The sequence below is a fragment of the Nesoenas mayeri genome (genome assembly GCF_963082525.1).
Source record: "Nesoenas mayeri genome assembly, chromosome: 20".
Taxonomy (NCBI): domain Eukaryota; kingdom Metazoa; phylum Chordata; class Aves; order Columbiformes; family Columbidae; genus Nesoenas; species Nesoenas mayeri.
In genome coordinates, this window is record NC_137569.1 from 9,932,959 (window position 1) to 9,957,697 (window position 24,739).

General features: G+C 46.1%; 1 protein-coding gene across 1 annotated transcript in view; it reads right to left on the reverse strand.

The window, feature by feature from the left end:
- Positions 1-24,739, reverse strand: part of LOC308048147 (S-adenosyl-L-methionine-dependent tRNA 4-demethylwyosine synthase TYW1-like) — a 110,797-nt gene that overhangs the window by 69,716 nt on the left and 16,342 nt on the right. The window contains exons 8-10 of the mRNA XM_080357079.1: positions 16,555-16,681; positions 5,177-5,229; positions 1,479-1,597 (exon numbers count right to left, since the gene is read on the reverse strand). Coding sequence (XP_080213205.1) covers positions 1,479-1,597; positions 5,177-5,229; positions 16,555-16,681 — 299 coding nt within the window. The remainder of the gene's footprint in view (positions 1-1,478; positions 1,598-5,176; positions 5,230-16,554; positions 16,682-24,739) is intronic.

Sequence of the window (24,739 nt, forward strand, 5' to 3'; positions counted from 1 at the left end):
ACTAAAATGAGAAGTCATTTATTAACTACTGGTTTAGGAAGGCAGCAGTTACTAAGTCATCAGTTTTTGCTCATTGAGAACACAACAGAATTGGTGGGGATAAAGTTAGTTTCAGTGAGAAAAATGGGCAAATCTCAAAACAAATACACATTGTTCAGTACCTTGGTGGCTTTGCCAAATGTAGAAGAGAAAAGAACATTTTGGTTAGAAGAGACCATTAAGATCATTGAGTCCAATAATCATCTAACTCTAGCACTGCCCCATGTCCTGAGAACCTCATGTCCGTCTGTCCAGCCCTCCAGGGATGGTGACTCCAGCACTGCCCTGGGCAGCCTGTTCCAATGCCCCACAGCCCTTTGGGCAAGAAATTGTTCCCCACATCCAACCTCACCCTCCCCTGGCGCAACTTGAGGCCGTTTCCTCTGCTCCTGGCGCTTGTTCCTGGGGAGCAGAGCCCGACCCCCCTGGCTCCAAGCTCCTTTCAGGCAGTTCAGAGATCAGAAGGTCTCCCCTCAGCTCCTGTTCTCCAGATGAACCCCCCAGGTCCCTCAGCCGCTCCATCACACTTGTGCTCCAGCCCCTCACCAGCTCCGTTCCCTTCTCTCCACTCGCTCCAGCACCTCAAGGCCTTTCATGGTGTGAGGGCCCAAAACCGACCCCAGGATTCGAGGTTTGGCCTTCCCAGGTCCCAGCACAGGGACGGTCGCTGCCCTGGGCCTGCTGGCCACACCAGTGCTGGTACCAGCCAGGATCCTGTGGCCTCTTGGCCACCTGGGCACACACTGGCTCATGTTCAGCTGCTGTCACTAACACCCACAGGTCCTTTTCCTTTCCAGCTGCTCTTCCCCAAGCCTGTAGAGTTCATGGGGTTATCGTGACCCAAGCGCAGGACCCAGCACTTGGCCTTGTTGAACCTCAGAGAACTGGCCTCAGCTCATCGATCCAGCCAGTTCAGATCCCATTCCCATCTCTTAACTCGCTCCAGCACCTCAAGGTCTTTCCTGTAGTGAGAACATGAGCCAGCCCATGTTCTCCAGAGCACCAGGAGCCACAGGGAGTCCCAGTGACCTCCAGAGGGAACCAAACCTCTAACAAGTGCTCAGCACAGGCAGCACTGGGACTTGCAGGGCAGCAGATGGAACAGGGTCTGTCTCCTGCCTCCCCGATTCTTCCTTCCACTGGTTCCCAACCAGTCTTAATGCTCTGGGGCCCAAGACCTGGCTACAGAGGACACAGCTCTAGGGGAGGTGGCACTGAGGAGCCCTTGGATTCTCTTCAGCCCCCCAAGATGTTGAATCCACCCCCCAGCTCCCTGGTACCAGGGAAGGGAGAGCAACGCTCCCTTCCAAACTCTTCCCCCCGCCATTTCCAAGTGAAAACAGCACAAAAACAACACCGCCCTGGGTTTGAGGAACCGGACAAGGGCTGAGTAGAACAAACCCCATCGAACCCAAGGTAAAACTGTGCCAGTATTTTACCTCCAGCAAAAGACGCATTTGTTTGCACAAGCCAGGCTCGGCGTGGCCTCCATGCAGCGGTGGCTCTCGATTCCGTAAAACGTGTGTTTGTAGCAGCCGCCTCGGCCTCGAAGCATCGACTGACAGCGGAGAAAGACACAGACAGACACCGAGAAAGTTAAAACACACCGTCCGTAACCAAAGTGAGCGCCAAGGTTTGACATCTGCTCCCTGGGCACATCTGCAGCTCCGAGTCACCGGTAACTTCAGCATTCAAAGTCCTGCAGTGAGGTCACAGCTGCGGAACAAGCTTGAATGATGACAGATGAAAATTCCAAGCACACAGATCAGCATACAGTCTGATTATATAAGTCCTTACAGAAACCAGGCATTTATGGTGTTAAATTTACAACTGCTTTAGAGAGAAACTTTAACATAATCAATAACTTCTCAGTCGCAACACCCCAGCACGACCACGTGCTTTCCTGAATCAGCCGACAAAAGAAAGCAAGTGAAGCCACTTAAAGTGCAGGAACTATTACTGTAAAAGCCCACAAAAGTGCAAAAAGGATCAATTTCCAGGCTGCATCACTGAACACTCAATTCTTTTCATTTGTCTAGTAGACTATTTCTTCTAGCGCTAAATTAAATAAATACTCCGACCTTATAAACCCTCATTCACACCAGTTGGCGGCTCCCACTGGGATCCAGCTCCTATTTAGCATGCGAGTTGCCTGGAGCAAAGGCTGTCTGCCATTACCGCAGTTAAATAATAATAAATGAGAAAGAATCTTTACTCCTCTCAAGAGAAAATTTACAATATGACAGAGTCACTTTTAATCTACCTTCCTCTACCTGAAGAGTCTTAGTGATCCAAGAGAAAGTCTCCACTGAGCAGTGGGGAAAGAAAACATGCAGGTAACTCCTGACAGATGCACAGTTGGAAGATTAAACCAAATGGAAAATGCTGGATTTTCTACTCATCTGTCAAACAATAGATATTTCAGCATATTCAGAGTCTAGGAGAGCAAGTTATGTTTTAGATTTCATAAGACAGGCGTATCAGGCTCTTCCTAAAATTTGCAGGTTTTCTGCCCTTTCCCAGAATATGACGAACACATTTGTGTTAATTTGAGATATCACTAAAACTCCACTTGCTACTGATCCTCACAGCCCTGCTCCTGCTTTCTGCTGATACGAATCTCAAACAAGCCGTCGGACAATATTCACACACTGGTGTGAATCAGTCAAGGCAGCTGCCTGTAACCAATTTCAGCTCAATTTTGTAGGACCCTTTACATTCGATTCCTGCTTAAGCTAAAAATAGTAGGGTTCTATCTGAGCACACAGAGCTGCTATTTATTTTGTAAAATGGCTTTACAGCGCTGCATTAAAATCTGTTCTTTAATAAAAATAGGTTCTCGGGCTTTCTCTCTGTCACAGCATTGGTGAACTTTGATAAGCTTCGCTTTAAACATTTCAGGACCTTCTCTGACACTAAAAATGATCGAAGAGAAAAATATTTGTAAGAATAAACAGCAGAAGCATCGGTGGGATCTCACAGATACTCATGGCAGTGCAGCAATGGGTTCTTCTGCCTTTTGATGAGACAATTCCAGGTTCCAGTATAAGTTGGGGAACAAGCTGTTGGAGAGCAGCGTAGGGGAAAGGGAGCTAGTGGTCCTGGGGACAGCAGGGTGACCATGAGCCAGCATTGGGCCCTCGTGGCCAGGAAGCCAATGGTACCTGGGGTGAGTTAGAAGGGGGTGGTCAGTAGGTCAGAGAGGTTCTCCTGCCCCTCTGCTCTGCCCTGGGGAGACCACACCTGGAATCTTGTGTCCAGTTGTGGCCCCTCAGTTCCAGCAGGACAGGGAACTGCTGCAGAGAGTCCAGCGCAGCCACCAAGATGCTGAAGGGAGTGGAGCATCTCCCGTGTGAGGAAAGGCTGAGGGAGCTGGGGCTCTGGAGCTGGACAAGAGGACACTGAGGGGGGACTCGTTCATGGGGATCAATATGGAAAGGGGAGTGTCAGGAGGATGGAGCCAGGCTCTTCTGGTGACAACCAGTGACAAGACAAGGGGCAATGGGTGCAAACTGGAACACAAAAGGTTCCACTTAAATACGAGAAGAAACTTGTTCCCGGTGAGGGTGTCAGAGCCTGGCCCAGGCTGCCCAGGGGGGTTGTGAAGTCTCCTTCTGTGCAGACATTCCAACCCGCCTGGACACCTTCCTGTGTAACCTCATCTGGGTGTTCCTGCTCCATGGGGGGATTGCACTGGATGAGCTTTCCAGGGCCCTTCAACCCCTGACATTCTGGGATTCTGTGTAATTCATTGATAGTAGGCATTTCAACATGCAAACACGCAGCCACCCGCTTTGGTGATTTGCCATTCCAAGAGCTCTCTTCCAAAAGAAACAACGTTAATCATGCAGCAAAAGAGCCGAGAGACCCAGGCACCGATCGCAGCCCCGGAATCAGAGATGCGCCAGCATTTTAACAAGGCTATGACTCCCATGGTTCATCATCCCACAAATGCTGAAGGCTTTAGTGTGTTAAAAATCAATGTTATTCCCCAAACGTGTGACATTATAGATCAGCTTTTGACTTCTGAGCATCTCAGGGATTGCACAGAACAGCCAAAACAAAACAGCGAAAGGGGTGAAGTTTGTTCTCTGTGCCTCTGCTGGGAATGTTTTTAAGTTTGCAAAATACGTGAAAAGTTCCTGACTTACCCAGCCTAAAATACACAACTGCAGTGCTTGAAGGATGGGGTTTTTTCCTATATACCCTCTTCCCCCCAAAATAAGACCTATCCCCAAAATAAGACCTATCCCCAAAATAAGACCTATCCCCAAAATAAGACCCAGCATGTTTTTTGAGGATGCTCAAAATATAAGCCCTACTCCAAAAATAAGCCCTAGTTACAGTCCAGGGTTTGGAGAGTTAGGCTGATACTCCAGAATGTGATGACATGACTGTATTTAAATAAATGTTGATTTAATTCAAGAATAAATGTAGATTGTTGTTCATGGACAAATAAGGCATTTCCTGAAAATAAGCCCTAACGCATCTTCTGGAGCAAAAATTAATATAAGACCCTATTTCATTTTTAGGGAAACAGGGTATATGTGTACATACACAGACATATTATACACAACCATATATGTGTCTGTACACACTCCCACATTTTAATTAAAAAAAACCCCAGCATTAACAAGTGACAGCCACCTCGCTATCTAAATCTTACTTGACAAACACTGAAGACTAGCATGAGGAGCACTGGCTGTCGCAAACCAGATATATCAGCCACAGAACAACGGGTTTAAATGCCCTCGTGTGCCCGTTCGAGTGCGACGCTGCCAGCGGAACCTTCGTTTCCTAAGACCTCACACCGGTGACGTAACCTTCCCACTTGTCTCTGCGATGTTCTGCTCCTGTCATATATTTCAGCGGGCAGGAGATATTTTAGCAGACAGCAGAATAACAGGAAAGAAAACAACAAGAGAAAATGATGTTCCCTGCTCTGCGCCATGGTCGCATTCTCACTCTTCACAGCAGGGTTTTAATAGCTTAAAATGCAAAACTACAGCTTGGAAGATGAAACTGGGTTTTGTGCAAGTAATATGGCATTTTTAGAGGATATCTCATCCGGAAATTTTAATACCTGAAAAAGTCTCTAGCTTTTTTTTAGTTTATAAAAGGAAAAAAGAGAGCATACCTTTGTCCATCGGCAGAGCTTCACCCCAGAATGGCTTCCAATCAGCTTGTAACCTGAAAACAAGAAATCAAACCATTTAAACTTAGAATAACTGGCAGGCAAAGTGTATCAATTGGTACAGGAAACTATTAAGCATCACCATGTCAATGCTGCTTTTCCCTGTTGCAGATGTCAGGTTCCCCCCAGCACTGACCACTCCATTCTGGGGCCAAGGCCACGGCCACCCAAGGGAATTGGGCCAATTTGAAACCATTTCACTTCATGGATATTTATTTATATTCCTCAGTCTTGTTTGACTCAACAAGGCTGGAGAACACCTGATTCACAGCACAGTTGTGAGAGCTAAAAGAGAACCAAGATACAGGGCTCAGGTTGAACCCAAACTCCACGCGTTCACCAGTGTCACCAGTGTCACCAGTTCCATCTCCACCGGCAGCAGCGGAGCCGCAGCCGGGAGCCGCTCTGTGCCCATAGGAAACCTGATTTCACATCACTCCCCTGTTTCCCAGCCAAGATCAACACCATCTCATTTAAATTTATTAGCCCAGAAGGATTAATTCCACAACGTTCGTTAAGCACTAAGTACTATTATTACCCAAATCGCTTGAGTTGGGTTATTTTCCTCTTTGAAAAAAAGTGCTTAGAGCCCAATATGTCTGAGGGATTAGAAGTCACTTCTAAACCAGCAGAAAAATAAGAGGGATTTAAGAAGCCTCACTGTGTCATTCACTCAGTAGCATTTATATGTCAATGGCCTGGTTGTCCCCAAACCACTTCAGGCTGATGTTTTTATTAACACTTTCAAGGGAAATCAGATTTTAGGTATAAAATCTCCTTTCTGCCAACCAGCATGAAGCTATCGGGGTGGAAAAAAGCCTTTGTTCAGCAGAACTGGCCTTCACCACCTACAAGGAGAGGTGGCACTATTGTCCCACCCTGCTCATTTGTCACCGTGTGTCTTGCACAGTGAGATCCCAAGGGAACGTCACCGCACCCCAAAGTCCCTTCCAAGGACACCGAGTCAGTCAGGAACTACAGTGACAGCAGATGCCACAACAGCTGCACTGGCTGAAAAAAAATACAATCACACCCTGGGAAGACACCCATGGGTGACAAAGGAGTCACCCAACATCTGGAGCTCACTGCTCTGGTCACTCTGCCACCCAAATCCAGCCAATATCTGCCCAGCCTCCTCTTGCCTCTTGATCTTGTTCCTGCCTCTGACCTGGTTGGGGGGTCAGGACATATGGAATTTTAGTGAGGTGACTCTCCAAGGGACGGTACGAACACTGGGGCTGGCAGTGGGGACCCCCTCTCAGATGGCAAAGGGGACAACTGCCAGATTGAGACTCTGGTGACTTCGATGTCAGGCTGCTCCCATGCCCTGAGCTCCCTTTCCCCCTCCAACTCAGTGGGAAAGGATAATACTTCAACCTTTTCCTCTGTAAATGAATAACCTCATAAGCTTCACATGCATTTTCATGGAAGAACAAACCGCAATAAGCCGAAAATCTTGGCTATTTCACATAGCAGATCATCCAGTCCTTTCCTGGAGAAAGGCATCACCGTGACCCTGATCAACATTGAACTGAGAGTCTCCAAAGCCATGTGTGACACTGGGGACACCTTCATCCAGCTCTGGATGAGACCGAAAGACCTTGGGGTAACTTATGACCAATAAATATTAGAGGAACACACAAGCACATGCAGCTGCATCTCTCCCACCCTGGGTCCATCCTGCCCATTTCTTCTGCATTTCTCTGCAAAAACGCTTGTCCAGCAAGGTCTCATCTCAACCAAGACCTCCCCATACCGCTGGAATTTGGGTCCTCACAGGATTCCTTCCGTAGCATGGAAAAAGGTGACACGTTCCTCCTCTCTAATACAGCTGTCCAAGACAAACTGTTTGCTGGTATCAACCAGCACACCCCTAGCTGTAATTTTTCCATTTTTCAGAATCCAGCAACAGAATTCATGTAAGATTACTCCTACTGACAAGTGATTTGTGTGGGAATAATATGGCTGGGCTTTAGATTCAAATTAAATTGGAAATAAGACATGCTTGCCCAGATCTGCTACCAAGTTGCTCGAGGGAAGAGAGGAAGCAGCTCAAGCGAGCGAAGCGCCAAGCTCCGCAGCCCAAACTGCAGCATTTTCCCTTAAGTTACTTAAATCAACTTCCACCATGTGGAGCGCCCACAGCTTCCTATAAAGGCCAAGAAAACTGTACATGTTCAACATCAGAGCCTTACAAACTCTCAGCCAGCTTGAGTGATGAGAAGGGGTTTACTCATCTCTGCTGTGCCAGGACTCACAGGAAGAAACAGCAAATACTTGCAGAACTTCTCCGAAGCGCCGCACGAAGATGCTGAATTGGGGTCTTTGCTTCGTTGGTAATTCTGGTAGAGAATCACCATGCTTTCCACACTTGGAAATCTGATAAAGTATCAGGGATGAAGGCTGAGCACTCGAGTTGAGCAGAGTCCTTCCTTTCTTCCAGCAATCGCTTCACCTCTGGCCACTGTTGGTACCACATTCTTTCCCCACTGGCATGTTTATAGTGTTACTATGTAACTTATCTGACTTATTTATAATACCCACATACTTTTTCTTCATTTGCACATTTTAAGTCTGTTCAAATTTTTTTTTTAAAAACAAAAATAAAGGCTTCCAAGTAGAACTCCATTTTGTATTTCTTTTGAGGTAAAAACCTTTGATAATATTACTCTCTGAAGCTCTGCTCAGACAAGATACCTTCTATCTTGGGGTTTTTTTTCTGATCTTTTACTGTAGAAAAGATCCCTTCTTAGGGCTGACGGATCAGTGCTATCCAGACCCTTACCTGGAAGAACCACTGATGTTAAAGTGTTAAGGACATACATAAATTGTTTGCAACTGTACAAAATTAAACTGAAGTTTTAATTTTTTGGTAATATTTTAAAAGATTCCATGCAGTGTACTTTGAACTATTTGGCTTCTTTGCCTTGAAGCCCAGGCTTGAATTTCGTGGAGGAACAAGAGGTTGCTATTGTTTCCTTGAGCAGGTGGGTACCTGTACTTAACTGGGGCCCTAAAATACAGCACAAAGGGTTAAGCAAGAACCAAGCGGTGCTGAGCTCTAAACCAAACACAGGAGAAAAGGTGTTTAATAACCAGTTACAGGGTCTTCTTGATTCTGTTTCCACATCTCAGGCTCTGCTGAACAACCTTCTTGAAAGCCCAGGTGTGCTCAGCTCAATCTGCTGCCACAAATTCACCACGGCCCTGCCAAGGCAAACGCTGGTTGAACCAAAACCCAGAGATCCGTACCTACATATACCAGGGCTCACTCTAAACATATTCACTTATCATAAGAAATATTACTTGTGAGCAATAACTAGGTGAATATTTGGATATGCCACCTTCCGAACAGTACTGAGTGTTATCTTGATGGGACTCTGCTCGCAGTCCCTGTGTATCTTCAGATACTAAGGCTGAACAAAACCAATCCAGTTATTATTCCTAGAGGCTGATATTCAAAGGATTCCTTAAATAATCAACAGGCTCAAAGTAATCAGCTCAGCTCCTGAATAAAGGCACAAGAACATCTAATCTGCTCTGTGGATTAGCTGGTCCTCCTCTAGATGATAAATTTTGAACCACCTAGAGGTCTGTCCAACTTCCCCCAAATTGTCTTTTTTTCACTATAAGGAGGCACGAATTAAGCTTTTAAACAATTTTTTGGGTGAAATGAGTGTTATAAGGCAATAACACGAGGCTGACAAACACTTGGTGATCGCTCACCCTGACAATTCCACTGGGTTTTGATGGGGCACAGACAGACCTGTAACCACCGGCATGACCAGTGTCACTGACAGCGACGGTCCCATTGTCTGGGGCAAAACTGCTCTGCCACCCTTTAAAGCTGCATTGCAACGCTACCATGTACGTAATAGTTCTAAAAGTCCATTCCCTGAAATTCAAGGGACCGTACTGAGCTCCCAGGACAGGACAGCACCTCCACACCTGTGGTGCTCCAGCGCAGCCAGGTGTTCTGGCTGTGGTTTTGCCAGTTTATCAGCACCACACACATCACATGTCTTTCTAAGCTCCTGAACATGGACGAATTATGTGCATGTGCGAGCAATGATGTTATTTTGAAAGCGTAACAGATTTAGTCAAGACAAACCAAATTTCTACAATTGTCCGTATCAGCAGCAGCATCACAATATCCGCGCAGTCTGAAAACATAAAAAGCATTTGCAAGACAGCGACACTGAGCAGCTTTCAAAGATCATAGAATCATTTTGGTTGGAAGAGACCCTCATGATCATTGAGTCCAATCATAACCCACCCCTGGCACTGCCCCATGTCCTGAGAACCTCATGTCCGTCTGTCCAGCCCTCCAGGGATGGTGACTCCAGCACTGCCCTGGGCAGCCTGTTCCAATGCCCCACAGCCCTTTGGGGAAGAAATTGTTCCCCACATCCAACCTCACCCTCCCCTGGCGCAACTTGAGGCCGTTTCCTCTGCTCCTGGCGCTTGTTCCTGGGGAGCAGAGCCCGACCCCCCTGGCTCCAAGCTCCTTTCAGGCAGTTCAGAGATCAGAAGGTCTCCCCTCAGCTCCTGTTCTCCAGCTGAACCCCCCAAGTCCTTCAAAGTGTTCTGAAATGGAAGGGACCTTAAAAATCATCTAGTGTCCACCCCCCTGCCATGGGCAGGGACACCTTCCACTAGACCAGGTTGCTGAGCATCCCAACATGTCAAAAAGTCAGAAGAAAACCCTTCCAGTACAGATCTCTACACTACCAAAAACTCATTGCAGGAAAAGGCTTGGAATGCATAAACAAAAAGGCATAATTACAAAGGAATGAAGTACATCAGTGGTTGAAAAAAGTCCAGAAGTCACAAAAAAGACTCAGCCAACCCCCTGCAAAAATGCAGCCACCACGAGCTCAGTAAAAGCCCATCTGATGTCACATTGTGCTTCACAAACTCTAAATGACCTCCAGAGGGCTTTTCTTCTGAGGAGAGAAATACACAGCTGGCAAATCAATGTGGGTCCATCAAGCAACCTCCACAAAAGCCCTGGGGTTGGAAGCAAAGATTGTCTGTTAAAGCTGGAAAGGGAACTTCACACCAGGAGAATGTTTACAGGGGGAAAAAAGGTCCCAATTTCCTGCTGTTTTACAAGAGCGTGGTTTAAAAGGGCCGGAGCTGAAGGTCAGACACAGCAGTAAATCCATCACCACCGACTTCAGGAGCACTGGTTGGAACACAATCGCTGCACTTGAGCCACCACCCAAAAGAATGTTCTGACTAAAGCGAGAAAATTTCACTGTTGCTGAAAGGAACCTGTTCAAATTATTTCAGCATTTTATACCAGAATAGAAGTGGAATCCGGGCAGCGGAATTTTTCAGTTTGCCCAAGTGCGACAGGAAAAAACTCCAGTTTCATTCCTAGGGCTGCTCAGTCTTCCAGAAACCCTTGAAAGGCCACCAAGAGCTATTCTTTAGGTTTTCTCTCTCCCTTAAAAGAAAAGAAAGCGCTGTTAAAAAGTATAAAAGGCTTGAGATTTGTGGAAGAGTTTGCTTCCGTGAGCTGAAAGCAGGAGTGAGAACATGAGAGGGGATATTACAGGGCTCTACTTGACACGCAAAAAGGATGGAAAGTTTGGTCTTCCAGTGATGCTGCTTCAGATCTTTCTCGTCATACAGGAAACTAAGAACTTCTTGAACATTTTTAGCGCATAGCAAAAGCCTGCTAAGGTCAGTGAAACACGCAGCTGATTCGGCAGGCAAGCCAAGCCTAAGCTGCTGTCAAGAAAACGAGACTGGCAGAGTTCAGGGCTGGGAATGCCAGGAGCTGCAATAAATACCAACCTCAACAGCCGATCAGAGAAGAGCTAAAAGATTATTAGAATCTGGCTTTTTGCCTAAACCCAGATGCCCGATTTAATCCAAGAGCCCCTTCTGCTTTGCAGCAGGGGACAACAGGAATAACAAAAGTTTCCAATATATAAATGCATAATTTCTTGTCAAATTAAGCCTATGATGGGGTGTCAAACATTTTCACCGGGGGCCACATCAGCCTTGCAGTTGCCTTCAAAGGGCCAAATGTAATTTGAGGATTTGGCCCACAGGGCTTGTGTTTGTTATGTGCATCGTGCTCCTTTATCACTGAACTTGTCTCATAACACAAAAGACATACTGGTTTTTCCTTCTTGAAACACAAACATGTATTTGCCTTCCCATCTATCCATAAATCACCTTCCTTTTGCATCAATCTTCCTCTTGCTGGATGTTTTGGGATTCAAATTGTTCCACCAAAGATGGTAAGACATGTCACCTAAGTAAAAGATCAAGATGATACTTTCACCTACATCAACTAGTAAAGAAGAAAAACAAAAGGCTGGACCTTTGACAACAAGTACCATGGTAAGTCAGACCCTTTGCTGAGCCTGTCACAAAACATTTGCCATGAAGATCTCACATGGGTGAGCTCCATTAGTGGCAACTATGGCAAACCATATCTTATAGAAGTGAGGCCATGGGTATCGACCACATGGCAGCTCATCCCATTTCAGTCCCTCCCCCAAATCTAACTGCAAGTTCTTGAGAGCTCCTCTCACCCAGGTGAGATGGAGAAGAGACATCCGTCCCTCAGCCCAAATAGATCCACCAATTCCTACATTGGCTTTGCCATCCCAGGAGGAGAACAGCTGCTCCCTTGAATTCTTGAATTAGATTTTGGAGGAACTGTTAATCTTTTAGCAATTAATTTGAATGAAAAAACCCTATTGCTATAATAAAAGCATTCTGAAACTAATAGACACTGGCAGATCACCTTCTCAGGGCATTTTGTACATTAACAGCAGCTGTGTCATGCACCTGTGCTGTTAGATTGCCCACAGAAGAATTCAGAAGACCTGTGAAGATGTCACATATTTCCTTATTTGGAGAATAGAATCTACAATGATTATTGGAGTGTATCACTATTATCCATATAAAATAAATGAGAGATACTCCATAAATAGTGTGAGGAAATCAGTATGTTCTGTATCAGACTTGACTAATGAGTTCTCTGCCCTTAGCTGAAGTTTGAGACCAAACTTTTGCCAAGAGATTTTAAATTTAAAACCCATCGCCATCCACCAGAACAATCCGAAGAAAACAGAACTAACCAGCCACCTCCAAAAACCACCTTCCAACTGCTCTTGGACACTGCACCCAAGATAAAGACCAGCCAGACAAAATCCCCTCAAAGGATCCCCACAGGGAGGTTGAGAAGACACAAGAGCACACACAGGTCACGTTTGGGCTGCAAAGCAAGCAGAAAAGAAAAATAAAACCACATGATCGGACTCATGAGCAGGTTGTGTCACAGAAGAACCAGTTTCCCGGTCCCAGCTCCCCTGCCAGGGCCACAGCAATGCGACCATGGGGTTTCCCCTCACACCCATCTACTCTCCCCACAAAAGGACATCTGGGTTCCTCCAGTGCCCACCACAGCCCAGCCTCATATCTCCAGCTCTTTTCCCTATTCTGTCTGACCTGGTGCCTGAGCAGGAGGCAGCAAATGTGCGTCTGGCCTGGAACAGCAGGAAGATGTGCCAGGGAGGGTCAGTGGGACATGAGGAAAAGGTTCTTCACCCAGAGGTGCTGGACACTGAACAGGCTCCCCAGGGAGGGCTCACGGCCCCAACCTGACAGTGTTCAAGAAGAGACTGGACACCGTCCTCAGACACACGAGGTGACCTGTGGGGTGTCCTGTGCAGGGACAGCAGTTGGACTCCATGATCCTTGGGGGTCCCTTCCCCAAATATATCTTGTACTTTATTCCAGCTTAACACACTGAATTTCAAAGACCAATACTCTCCAAAGACCTTCCAAAACCTATAAAAAAAATAATGAACGTACTTCAAGCATAAACACACTTAAGCTTATTTTCCTCTGTTATACATGGGGTAATTCCACCAGGTTCAGTAACTACATATGAGGGGAGAATCACGTCCACAAAATGAATCGTTCCCCATCTACTCTGCCCCTGATAAGCTGCTACATCTGCACCAGCACATTAGTATTGCAGGCAGGTCCCAGCAGCTCCTGAAACTTCAGCATCTTCTGCTCCCTGGATTCATCCCCTTTAACAGTGTATTCACTGTTTGTTTAAACAGCTATTTAAGGAACTGCAAGGAAGTTTAGTAGGCTTAACTCTGCCTGGTTTCAGTCATTGTATTTAATTCTACTTACTAAGAATAATTTTCTATTTTGCAAACTAATTTTCAAGCTTCCCATGGCCAATAGTTGAATTCTGTGGCTCCTAATGCAGCTGTGAGCTGCTAGTGCCACCTGGAGTTTCAATGCTCTATATTAAATGCTGTATATATACAGTACCTTCAATCCCAAAGATGCACGCGAGCGTTTCAGCGCACAGCCTGCAGATGCACACAGCAGCAGCACCAATCCCTGCGCAACATGGACCCTGTTTCTAAAGTCCAGATGCCCAAAAAACTCAGCACAGTCAGAAGAGCCCAGAGCTGCAGACCCTGGAAACGTCAGTCCAATGTACAACAAAAAACACCAAGTAGTTTTAAAAACCTGATCCCAAGGCTGGTAAGCACTTAAAGCCCAGTCTTCAAGATTTCTCTGAAGTCAGCCCATACACACTGAAAAACACAGATCAAAGTGTATCTTTATATCAACTGTGAAGTCGAAGCATGAAAAGAAGCAGCTGCTGAAGCAGCCCAAACTGTTTCAGATCCACATACAAGTAAAATAGGGGGATCCTGGACAAGCTGGTGCTGTTTTATGCTCACCAGCAAAGACAGAACAACCCAACCGGACCGCAGCAAAACTGTAACTGTACTCACAGACTCACAGTAATTTATACACTGACAGTGGGGTCAGTCTTGGGGATCACTAACCCATTCCCATTGTGCTGCCTATCATGAAAAGCACTTTTATTTCACAGTGCTACTGTAGAAAAGAGCAACACAAAGAGCGTGTTGGAAGCACACTGTATGAGGAGCTTAAGAAATCCAGGTCCTTGGAACCTCCTAATAAACCATCAGCTCTTCAGGGCTTTGAGTTGGGTTTTTTCTCTGTTTTATTCCTGCACATTTAAGAGAAGCACATGAGAGGAGACCCAGAGCACTGCTGGCCACAACTGTAATGCGAGCGGGATGATGGAACTGGTGTCACTGCACAACATCGCGTTCGATCTCCAAATACTTCCAGACGTTAACTGCAGTAAAACCGCGATTCCCCGAACCACCAGCCTTCGCCTTCCTACTCGGCCTGACAGGTTATTTGGCTTCCAGTCCAGCTATTGCTCCCAATAAAACATTTGGCAAACTAAGGAGCGGTTAAAACTAATGATGGTGAACAAGCCACCAGAGCACAGGTCTGTGCTGACTTTATAGCAGCAGGGAAGTGTAAAAGACAATCAATATTTTTGTACCCATAAAATAAGAGGACACTGAAGGAATATATGTGGATTTACATGGGGGGTTTGTTAGGGGTTTTTTGTCATTGTTTTCAGTTTTGGTTTTAGTTTTTATTAAAACAGCAGCTTGAGCCTCCCTCTAAAGCTAAAGAAAGGTTTTAATGTACTTCCTGGGAAAAAGAAAACCACACAAAACCCCGCCACCCAAACTTTGAGCCCAGCAGGAACTGTTTCAAGCATCTACAAGCAACTGTGGAAGCAAATAAGAACATGTTAGGCTGTACCTACTAATCACCACTTTGCTTCTATTTTAATTCTAGTTCCTGACACCTACCTGAACAGATTAAATTACTAAAGCGTTCACACAGCAAAATGGAAGCACTGCAAATATAACCCAGCCAAATACTTGAACCATCAGCCTCTCTCCAGCTTTGTGTTGTTTGCAGGCACTAAATAGTTCGTGCTGTATTTGTATTTTTATGCAAGACTGAGCACTGATGGAAAAGGAATCAGCATTTTCTCACACTGCAAGATTGGCTACAACTTTAAAGAGCAATTATTACAGAGCACCTTTTATAAGGCTATTTACAACCAGGCAGCTCCAAGGGCTGACACCTCTACAACACAATAGGTGAGGTGATATTTAGCTGAAATTCAATGCCGGTGCTAAAATAAAACCATTGCTTAAGCAATATTGAGTTTACCTACAGGAAGGTAAGTTTGTCCAAAGGTGAATCACAATAAAGAGAGCAGCACTACAATAGCCTGGAGAGATGCTGTTCAAAGACAAGCTTTGTTATGCAACTACAGTTTAAAAGAACACATTTCCCCTGAAACGTTGGGTTTTTTCCTTGTCTTGGGCTAATTACACCCTCAGGGATAATCTTGAAGAGACACTGAACCTATACCCAAAGCAACTGGTTGTTGCTATAAACAAATGAGATTATCCTTTGACTACACTGCACTTGTTATTTTGGGGGAATGGTGCTGAGGGAAGGAGGGAGTTGTTTTATTTCTATAGCCACAAAAGCCTGGTATCTGGTATCTGCAGAAAAAGAAACCACTATATGTCACATGAAAATAGAAAAGCAGCTTCTCTTCACTGTTGAGTGACCATTAAATAATTACAATAGTCACAGGGGAAAGGAGGGGAGGGTTGGGCTGCTGACAAGCTGTTGTGACCATGAGGATACAGACGCAAGAGTTTTAAGTCTCTGATACTGCAGATTTAAGTAGATCTTACTAGTTGATCCAATGCTGGCAATACCCAAAATGTTGAAGAAAGGGAGAAATATTAGACATACCTACTTATGTGGATAATTAATTCCTGCCCCTGGAACATAACAAGGAAATCCGAGTTATCTGGGGAGCCTGCCTTTGTGTCAAAAAAATTCCGGTAGGAAGGTGACCTTCCCTCCAGCACTGTTTTCACTGTACAAATGACAACCTTAGACATGCCTGTAGAAAGCTCCCGTTTCATTCACTCCCCAAACCTGAGACTCAGGGCCCTGCACCAGGGACAGCTGGGACAGTGCACCGAGGTCTCCCCAGCCCGTCACACAGAACCCCAAAATGTCAGGGGTTGGAAGGGACCTGGAAAGTTCATCCAGTGCAATCCCCCCATGGAGCAGGAATACCCAGATGAGGGGCTGGATAGACCAGAGATGAGGTTCCCAGGGATGCGGGGTAGAGTTGGACTTGGCAGTGCTGGGCTAACAGTTGGACTCAATGATCTTAAGGGTCTTTTCCAACCAAAATGATTCTATGATTTTAAGAATCAGCTACAAACAGTCCCTGTCTAATCCCTGTCCTGCCCCTGGTTAGAACCTGCCATGCCCGAGGGTCCAGAGCAGGATCTGTAACATGAAGTTCATCGTCTTGCACTTGCTCTGTCAAGTCTACCACTAAGACTTCAAAGCCTGGTCCACATCTGGTCTTTGCAGAACCTCACCTTGTTTTGTGAGCGCTTCTCTCAGAGCCGGGGTTATCATCTCTCTCCTCTCACTCTCCTCCTTCCTCCCGGTGTTCTCTTGAGCCAAATTCTTTCCAACATCTCGATCCTCAAGCTCACGATCTCTCTGTTTAAAGACAATGAATTACAATCGCTTAGATTTTAAGCACTGCTGTACAGTTCAAGCACAAATCTGTTAAAATTAAAACTGATGCAAGTGCCCGCACATGAATTCTTGCATTTGTGGAATCCTGCATTTTATTCCTCTTCCCAACAGCCACTGATCCTGCAGTAATTTAGAACAGTGAATTTAAAAAGAAACAAAAACCACATACAAACACACCACAACACACTCAGTTTGCTCTGCTAACACAGCAATAAGATTCTCTAGGACACTTTAAGAAACAAGGTGTTTGAATGTCATCCGAGAGTGAGCAGGACTCCGGGATTTAAACTCAAGTATTTCATGATTTCACAATAACCAGAGAGAACAAACCGTTTCATGCCTGACACACAATTGCCTGGAGGGGCAAGTTGTCCCTGTTGTTTGGGACAGGTCAGGGAAGAAAGTCACATCGGGAGTTTCCAGAGCAGACATTGTGTCCTCCATAACCCACCACCAAAATTCAGTGATCACCTGCAAAAAAAAGGCTGTTCCACTCCCATCAGCTTCACGACACAATTGGCACCATCCCACCCAAGTTCAGCTTCCAGCAGACGCTGCTTTATAGACACAATTAAGCCCTCGGAGCTTATTTAAAACCTAACACAGGAATATGAATTTTTAGCATTAACTTACAAGCCAGAGAAACAAACCCTGGTGCATGAGAGATCGTGAATCCCCCGCTGTATAAGTGGCACTTCTGAGACTTTATGGGTATTTATTGTTTCACGTCTGCACAAAGCAGCGTGAAAGTGTAAATAATTACTTCAATATCTCATGCAACTTGTAAAGTGTCAGTCCTTTATGGCATTTTTGAAATATTAAAGGAGCTCTGGATAAACAACAAACAGCCAGAAGACATTTTGCTTTCACAAAACTGCAGCTATTTCACATCCCAGCGTCTCGTGCGCCAAAGACATCATCAAGTTGGTACAAACGCTTCCAGTCTGAGTCGACCCACCAACTGTTCACATCCCCGAGGAAACCAAACCCACTTGCCAAGCCGTGCTCTCCAAATGGAGAAATAATGGGGCCATTGCTGGACACACAGATTTCTTTCATATCTGAACAAAAGCTCAGAAAAGGCTCAGAGGTTCGAGGACAGAACAGAGTTCAGAAAAAGCACTTCAAGGGATAAGGAAAGCCAAATATTTAGGGACGGAGGCGCTCGCCTTCCCTACTCATTCTGAATACAACACTTACAGTGGGGTTGTGCAGGAAGGTATTTTCTAATGACACAACGTGGTCCTTATTGAAGGAGAAATACATTTCCATCTTCTACTTCTTTCACTCAGTTTGGTGAGATTTTCGGTAGACTTTCATCGTTTCTACAAACACATCAAAACTTCTCCGAAAGGCTGGCTCTAGCAAGCACTTGTCATTTGTTGGGGTTAAAAGCGCATTTCTTGAGACTTGATCTTCATTTATGAGCAAGACACTTTAACAGCAAAATATTAATATTACTAGAAAAGCCTCATGTGTAAGGAAGGAGATAAAATCCTCATCTTTTAACTATTAAGTCTTAAACAAAGAGCTGCTCCTTTCCCGATCTAGAACTAAGTCCAAATGTCGATTTAAAACAGATCTTAGTGCAGATTTGTTTGCTAATCAAAGCAAAACGCTACTTAGGATTTACAAGCGGACCCATCCTGGCCTGTCTGCTCCACAGTCTCCTGCCAGGTTAATCCTCCCAGAAGAACCACACGTGCATTACGGAGCACATCATAATATTAAAAATGCAGCAACTGACTTGGGTAGAAGTGAGACATCCCATCCAAGAGAGTGTCAGACACCAGCAAACTCCTGCTGAGTTTAAAGGGCATTTCTACCCGCCTATCTGCAACAGCTGTGAAAAGTACCTACACAAGAACAACAAATGAAATTGCCTTACTGGCAGGGCAGAAACATTTATTTCAATAAGCATTTCCCCCACCTCATCCTGCTATAAACAAAATAATCATTTGTTTTGCTCTGAACTGCAATACCTGACTGGTTCAGTTTGGCAAGCGATTGCTTCAGACATCTCCTGTGCAAAACGCAACTCATAGCCCTGGGAGCTGTACTTATTTTGTTTAATAAACCTTTCATATCTATTATTTAGGGTTTGAGTGGAGAGAACAAAGTTAACTTTGCACAGAGCAAACTTCTCAAGCTCTGGTGATTTAGCAGAAAGCCCTGTAGTAAATCCAAAGCAAATGACTGGCTTTCCATAACAAATCAAGCAAGCAGCAACAAAGAGCCAGCTTTTCACGCCCTTAAAATACTTCACTGCTGAAAACAAACTGTAGAGTCATCCTCTGGTGTGTGTTCCCCAACCCACAGATGAGGAAACCTGGGGATAAACTCCACTTCCATGGTGAGATGGATCAAGAGCTGGCTGGATGGCAGAGCCCAGAGGGTTGTTAGCAGCGGTGCAGAGTCTGGTTCAGGCCTGTAGTCAGTGGGTTCCCCAGGGGCCAGTGCTGGGTCCACTCCTGTTCATCAATGATGAAGAGACTGAGTGCACCCCCAGCAAGTTTGCTGGTACCAAACTGGGAGGAAGGGCTGACACACCAGAGGCTGAGCTGCCATCCAGAGACCTGTACCAGCTAGAGAGTTGGGCTGAGAAGAACCTGATGAAGTTCAAACAAGGGCAAGTGCAGGGTCCTGCACCTGGGGAGGAACAGTCCCCGGTACCAGTACAGGTTGGGGTTAACCTGCTGGAAAGCAGCTCTGAAGAGAAGGACCTGGGAGTTCTGGTGGGCAACAGGGTGACCATGAGCCAACAATGTGCCCTTGTGGCCAAGAGGCCAACAGTATCTGGGGTGTGTGAGGAAGAGTGTGAGCAGCAGGTGCCCAACGCCAGGGTGAGGGGCAACGGGCACAGACTGAAACACAGGAGGCTCCATGTGAACATGAGCAGAAACTTGTTTGCTGGGAGGTGCCAGAGCCTGGCCCAGGCTGCCCAGAGCAGGTGTGGAGTCTCCTGCTCTGAGACATTCAAACCGCCTGGACCCACCTGTGTGATCTGCTCTGTGACCCTGCGTGAGCAGGGCTGGGCTGGGGATCTGCAGAGCTCCTGCAGCCCAGCCAGCCTGGGGTTCGGGGGGTCTTGGCACCACAAGGCTCAGCACAGCTCCTGCTGCAGCCTGGGTTGTTGGGGTTTTTTTTGCTACTGCCATTGAAGCAGAACTAAATAACAATTACATCTCAGGTGTAAGGACTTAAGATCACCTCCTTCACAGGTATAGGTGAAAAAAACCTTGTACCTTCTACCACCATAGAGGCAGAGGCAGCACCTACTGTATGGGCAGGCAGAAGGTCATTTTTTACGTGTCAGGAGCAGAAGGTATAGAAATCTAAAGTCCATACAAAGAAGTATTCCCTAAATTAATTTAATTTTTTAGCCTCACGGCTCTGTTTGTTGATGTGCCACAGCTGAAAACCAACACGGTCCCAAAAGAGTTTACTCCTGGAAGGAAAATGACACCCAGAATATTCCAACTTTGTCTGAACTTCTTCCCTACTTAACCTCCAAGTGGTCAAACAAGAGGGAACTCCTGGCCTTGTGACAACTGACAGCCCCATCCATCAAAAGGCTCCAGGACCTTTTAAGAAATGAAAGGCACAAACATTAAGAAAACAGTAATACATCAGGGGCTGGAGCCAGGACTAACAAAACCAGCACTCGGAGAACACGTTGGCCCGGCTGTCAGGAACAGGCTGCCTGGCAGCAACAAGTATGGAGTAAAACTTTCCCAGGGGAGCCATTAAACCAAGTATTAAAGTTCATGAATTACATGAATGAAGAGTTCAAGTTCACAAGCAGCTGAGCTCTGGAAGCAAAACTCCAGTGCAAGAGGACGGGTAGAAAAACTGACCACTTTTCGCCTTGTTCAGGCTCAGCGGCCAGTGGCAAGAACCATTGGGGTTTTTTGAAAGGTGAGGGGACACCAGGCTGCCCATGGGAACGGCATTTATTTCTGCACAAAGCAATGTTCCTGCGAAACTAAACACAAGGAAAAAGAACAAGACAGGGAATAGACTTGCTCAGATAGTCCTGAACCCGAGAGCAGAGGCACAGGACTCCGCTCACACACTGTGGGACCTTCCTGCCCCGGGTACAAAGCTCCGGCTGTCACACAACCCACCCAAAGGACACAGAACCGCAATTTGCTCCCTCCATGGACAAAACACTCTGCCAACCCCGCAGCAACACAGTTGCTCTAATTGTTGTCAGTTATCAGCAAAAATAGCTTTGAGCGTTTGCAAGTGAGCACAAATATGGACACTGGAAACTTGGATTGAGTTATTGAACCAAACACCCCAAAAGTGAGAAAATCTTATTAAAAAGAGCTACTAGAGTCTACATAATCACAGGCTACATCCCCACTGTAGACATCACTGCCCAGTTGAGCACAAAAGTCTGCAATGGAGCAAAAAGCAGCCGAGGGTTGAAAGCACAACAGCCCAGAGATGGGAACTCAGCACCCATTCCCTGGTACTGGAACCACGGGCGGCTCCACCCAAAGCAAAAATCATGGCACGTGTTTTCAAAAAGTGGTCCTGAGATGGGGAAAGGCCCTGAGAAGTTCTGATGGATTAAAAAAACCCACAAACACACACACAAACACACTCAGAAGTGAGGGGTTTTTTCCTCCTGGAATAGACACATCTGCAAATTGTCAATAATGAGCTGGGAGGAAGTCTGAACCACATCTACCTCACCATGCTGGCGATAGCAGAAGGTCTCCCATGTTATTCTTTCTGAGGCAGTTGCCATCCAAAGAAAGAATAATATTCAAATAAATCTGCAGCTCAGCCCCCGCAGAGGGAATCCTGCATTTTCTTCTATTTGAAAAGTCAATGCTGAGATTTTTGCATATACACAACAGCATTTTAAAGCCCAAATCCATGCAGATGAATAACGACAGAAGACTTTTGCTGCTATCCAACTGAATCAGTCTGCAAGGGCACTGCACATTTTTGTGAGATGCAAGATAACTGATCCCAATGTCCATTTTCTTGTAGGTTCAACATCCACCAGAGTCCTCAAAGACAAAAAAAATCCCAGATCGTAACTCTAAAAATACATATGCATGGGTTTGCAATGGCTTCACTGAGCTGTAACATCCCTGCTCTGCTGTAGGGAAGGTTTTACAAGGTGTCGTTAAACCACAACTCCAGTTTACATGCTGCTGCATGATTCTGTTGACATTTGTTTGGTTTGGGAAACTTCTTGAACACACCATAAAGACAACTGACTGCCAAAGGAAACAAGAGAATCAAAACTAAAAATGTGTGTCTGTCTCTACCCAAAAGTGATTAGTGTACATCTGAAAACTGGGCCATATATTCACATCTTCACCCTTTCTGTGCTACAATAAGCACAACTGAAATCCAGGTAACATGATTTAACAAATGTCCTGAAACGCCCAGCCTAAAACCAGCAAGATTTTGCACTTGAGCCTGTTCTGCTTTGCCTCCCCCAGAGCATCCAGCGTACATCCTTTCACAACATCTTGCCCTATTTTGAGGCTTTTTAAATGGCTGTTAAATATTCCGCCACTCCAACATGTTTTTCTCCATACAGTTTAGCACTGAAGAACAGGCATTTCGTTTCAACACTGGTTTTTCAAGCAGTCAAAATGCCATGTAACATTAAAAAGGAGATACGATTTTTGATTCTGCAATCATTTGCTGTGCTTGAAGAAGCCTTCGGTCAATCCGAGCCAACACCAGCCACAGGTGTATTTCCTAATAGCGATATCTATTGTGCAAAAGCCAAATCTGTAAGTAAAGTGGGCTGGACTACAGACTGATTTTGTTTTAGGAGCCCTGAATACCTCACACAGAAAGGAGGGCATCCAGTGCACCAATACACATCAGATATGGGGGAACAGCACGTGGTTCTCCTGCCCGCTTTAAGAGATGCGGCTTCCAGTGGTCTTCGGAATTCTTGTAACGCAGGAAATTATCTAACCATAAAAATGTTAATACAAGTTAGAAAACACCAGAAAAATGCTGAACAGAAGAGCTCAATGCTTGCCCTAAGACCATAACCTAGGATAATGCAGCACTACTGCTGGGGGAAGAGTGGCTGGAACGTGCCTGGTGGAAAAGGACTTGGGGGTGTTGGTGACAGCGGCTGAACATGAGAAAGTATGTGCCCAGGTGGCCAAGAGGCCACCAGCACCCTGACTGGTACCAGCACTGGTGTGGCCAGCAGGCCCAGGGCAGTGACCGTCCCTGTGCTGGGACCTGGGGAGGCCAAACCTCGAATCCTGGGGTCAGTTCTGGGCCCCTCACACCAAGAAAGTCCTTGAGGTGCTGGAGCGAGTTGAAAGAAGGGAACGGAGCTGGTGAGGGGCTGGAGCACAAGTGTGATGGAGCGGCTGAGGGACCTGGGGGGTTCAGCTGGAGAACAGGAGCTGAGGGGAGACCTTCTGATCTCTGAACTGCCTGAAAGGAGCTTGGAGCCAGGGGGGTCGGGCTCTGCTCCCCAGGAACAAGCGCCAGGAGCAGAGGAAACGGCCTCAAGTTGCGCCAGGGGAGGGTGAGGTTGGATGTGGGAACAATTTCTTGCCCAAAGGGCTGTGGGGCATTGGAACAGGCTGCCCAGGGCAGTGCTGGAGTCACCATCTCTGGAGGGTTGGACAGACAGACATGAGGTTCTCAGGACATGGGGCAGTGCCAGGGGTGGGTTATGGTTGGACTCCATGATCTTGAGGGTCTTTTCCAATCAAAATGATTCTAGAGAGTCCCAAGCACAGCTCCCCAGTTGGGTGAGTCTTCCCAGGAAAACCATTTTGTAAAGGATAAACACACAAGCTCACAACGGGCAGAAGTCAGCACAGGAACGTCACTATCTGCACTTTCCCCACCTGCCTTCTCCTGACTGAGAGCTGCATATGAGTCTTCCAAGCAACCCCAGGAACCGTTTTGGTCTGTAGCCCATTCAATAATGTGCATCAACCAGCTTTCCAGAACTATTAGATGAGAGGTCACAAGATTATCATAAGAATACATTATTCAAGCCAAAAGAAAACTGCCTGGCTTCTACTATAATCAATCTTCATTGTAAAAAAAATGTAAACTAATTAGGAAAACAGCCCAAGACAGATATCCAAGAGCCCTGCAGAGCATCCCTCGGGATTCAGAGCTCTGCTTTCCAAGCTTACAGGCCAAAGAAGAGTCAGAAGTTACGTGGAGCTTCATCCACTCAAAGGGTCACAGCAAAGTTACACACACGCAACCGCACAAGCTGTTTTTCCAGTAAAGCTCTGCGCTTCACACCCAGGTCTTTTCTGCACACTTCTTTACACAGATGATAGAACAGCACTCCGCTTTCTAAAAGAAAAGTCTGCCTCAGCATCAACCAGTCTGGCTGTGACAAAAAGGAACATTATTTCCTTAACCACAATGATACAAGAAAAGTTCACAGCGTGGTTAAGGCTGAGAGAGCTGGGCTGTTCAGCTGGAGAAGAGAAGCTTCGGGGAGACCTTATTGCAGCATTTCTGGACCTAAAAGGGCCCATAAGAAAGATGGGACAGACTTTTGAGCAGGGTCTGTAGCGACAGGACAAGGGGTGATGGTTTTAAACTGAAGGAGGGAGATTCAGGCTGGACATAAGGAAGGAATTGTTGCCCTGAGGGTGGTGAGAGCCTGGCCCAGGTTGGCCAGAGAGGTGGTGGCTGAACCATCCCTGAGACATCCCAGGCCAGGCTGGACGGGGCTCTGAGCACCCTGAGCTGGTGCAGATGTCCCTGCTCATGGCAGGGGGGGCACTGGGGGAGCTGAGACGGGCCCTTCCAACCCAAACCCTTCTATGACTCTACAGTTTGGCACACATGTAAGTACTCTGTGCCATACAAAACCAGTTTAATGCCCTGCTATAGTGTCCAGCTCCTTCTGTAGAGCCGAGATAATGCTACTTCCATTCTGTTATGTCTCGCTTTTGCATTGAGAAAGCTTTTAGGAGAAGATCCATCTCATCTGCATGTCCACACCACCTAAGCAACTGCAATCCTCATCTCATGCCA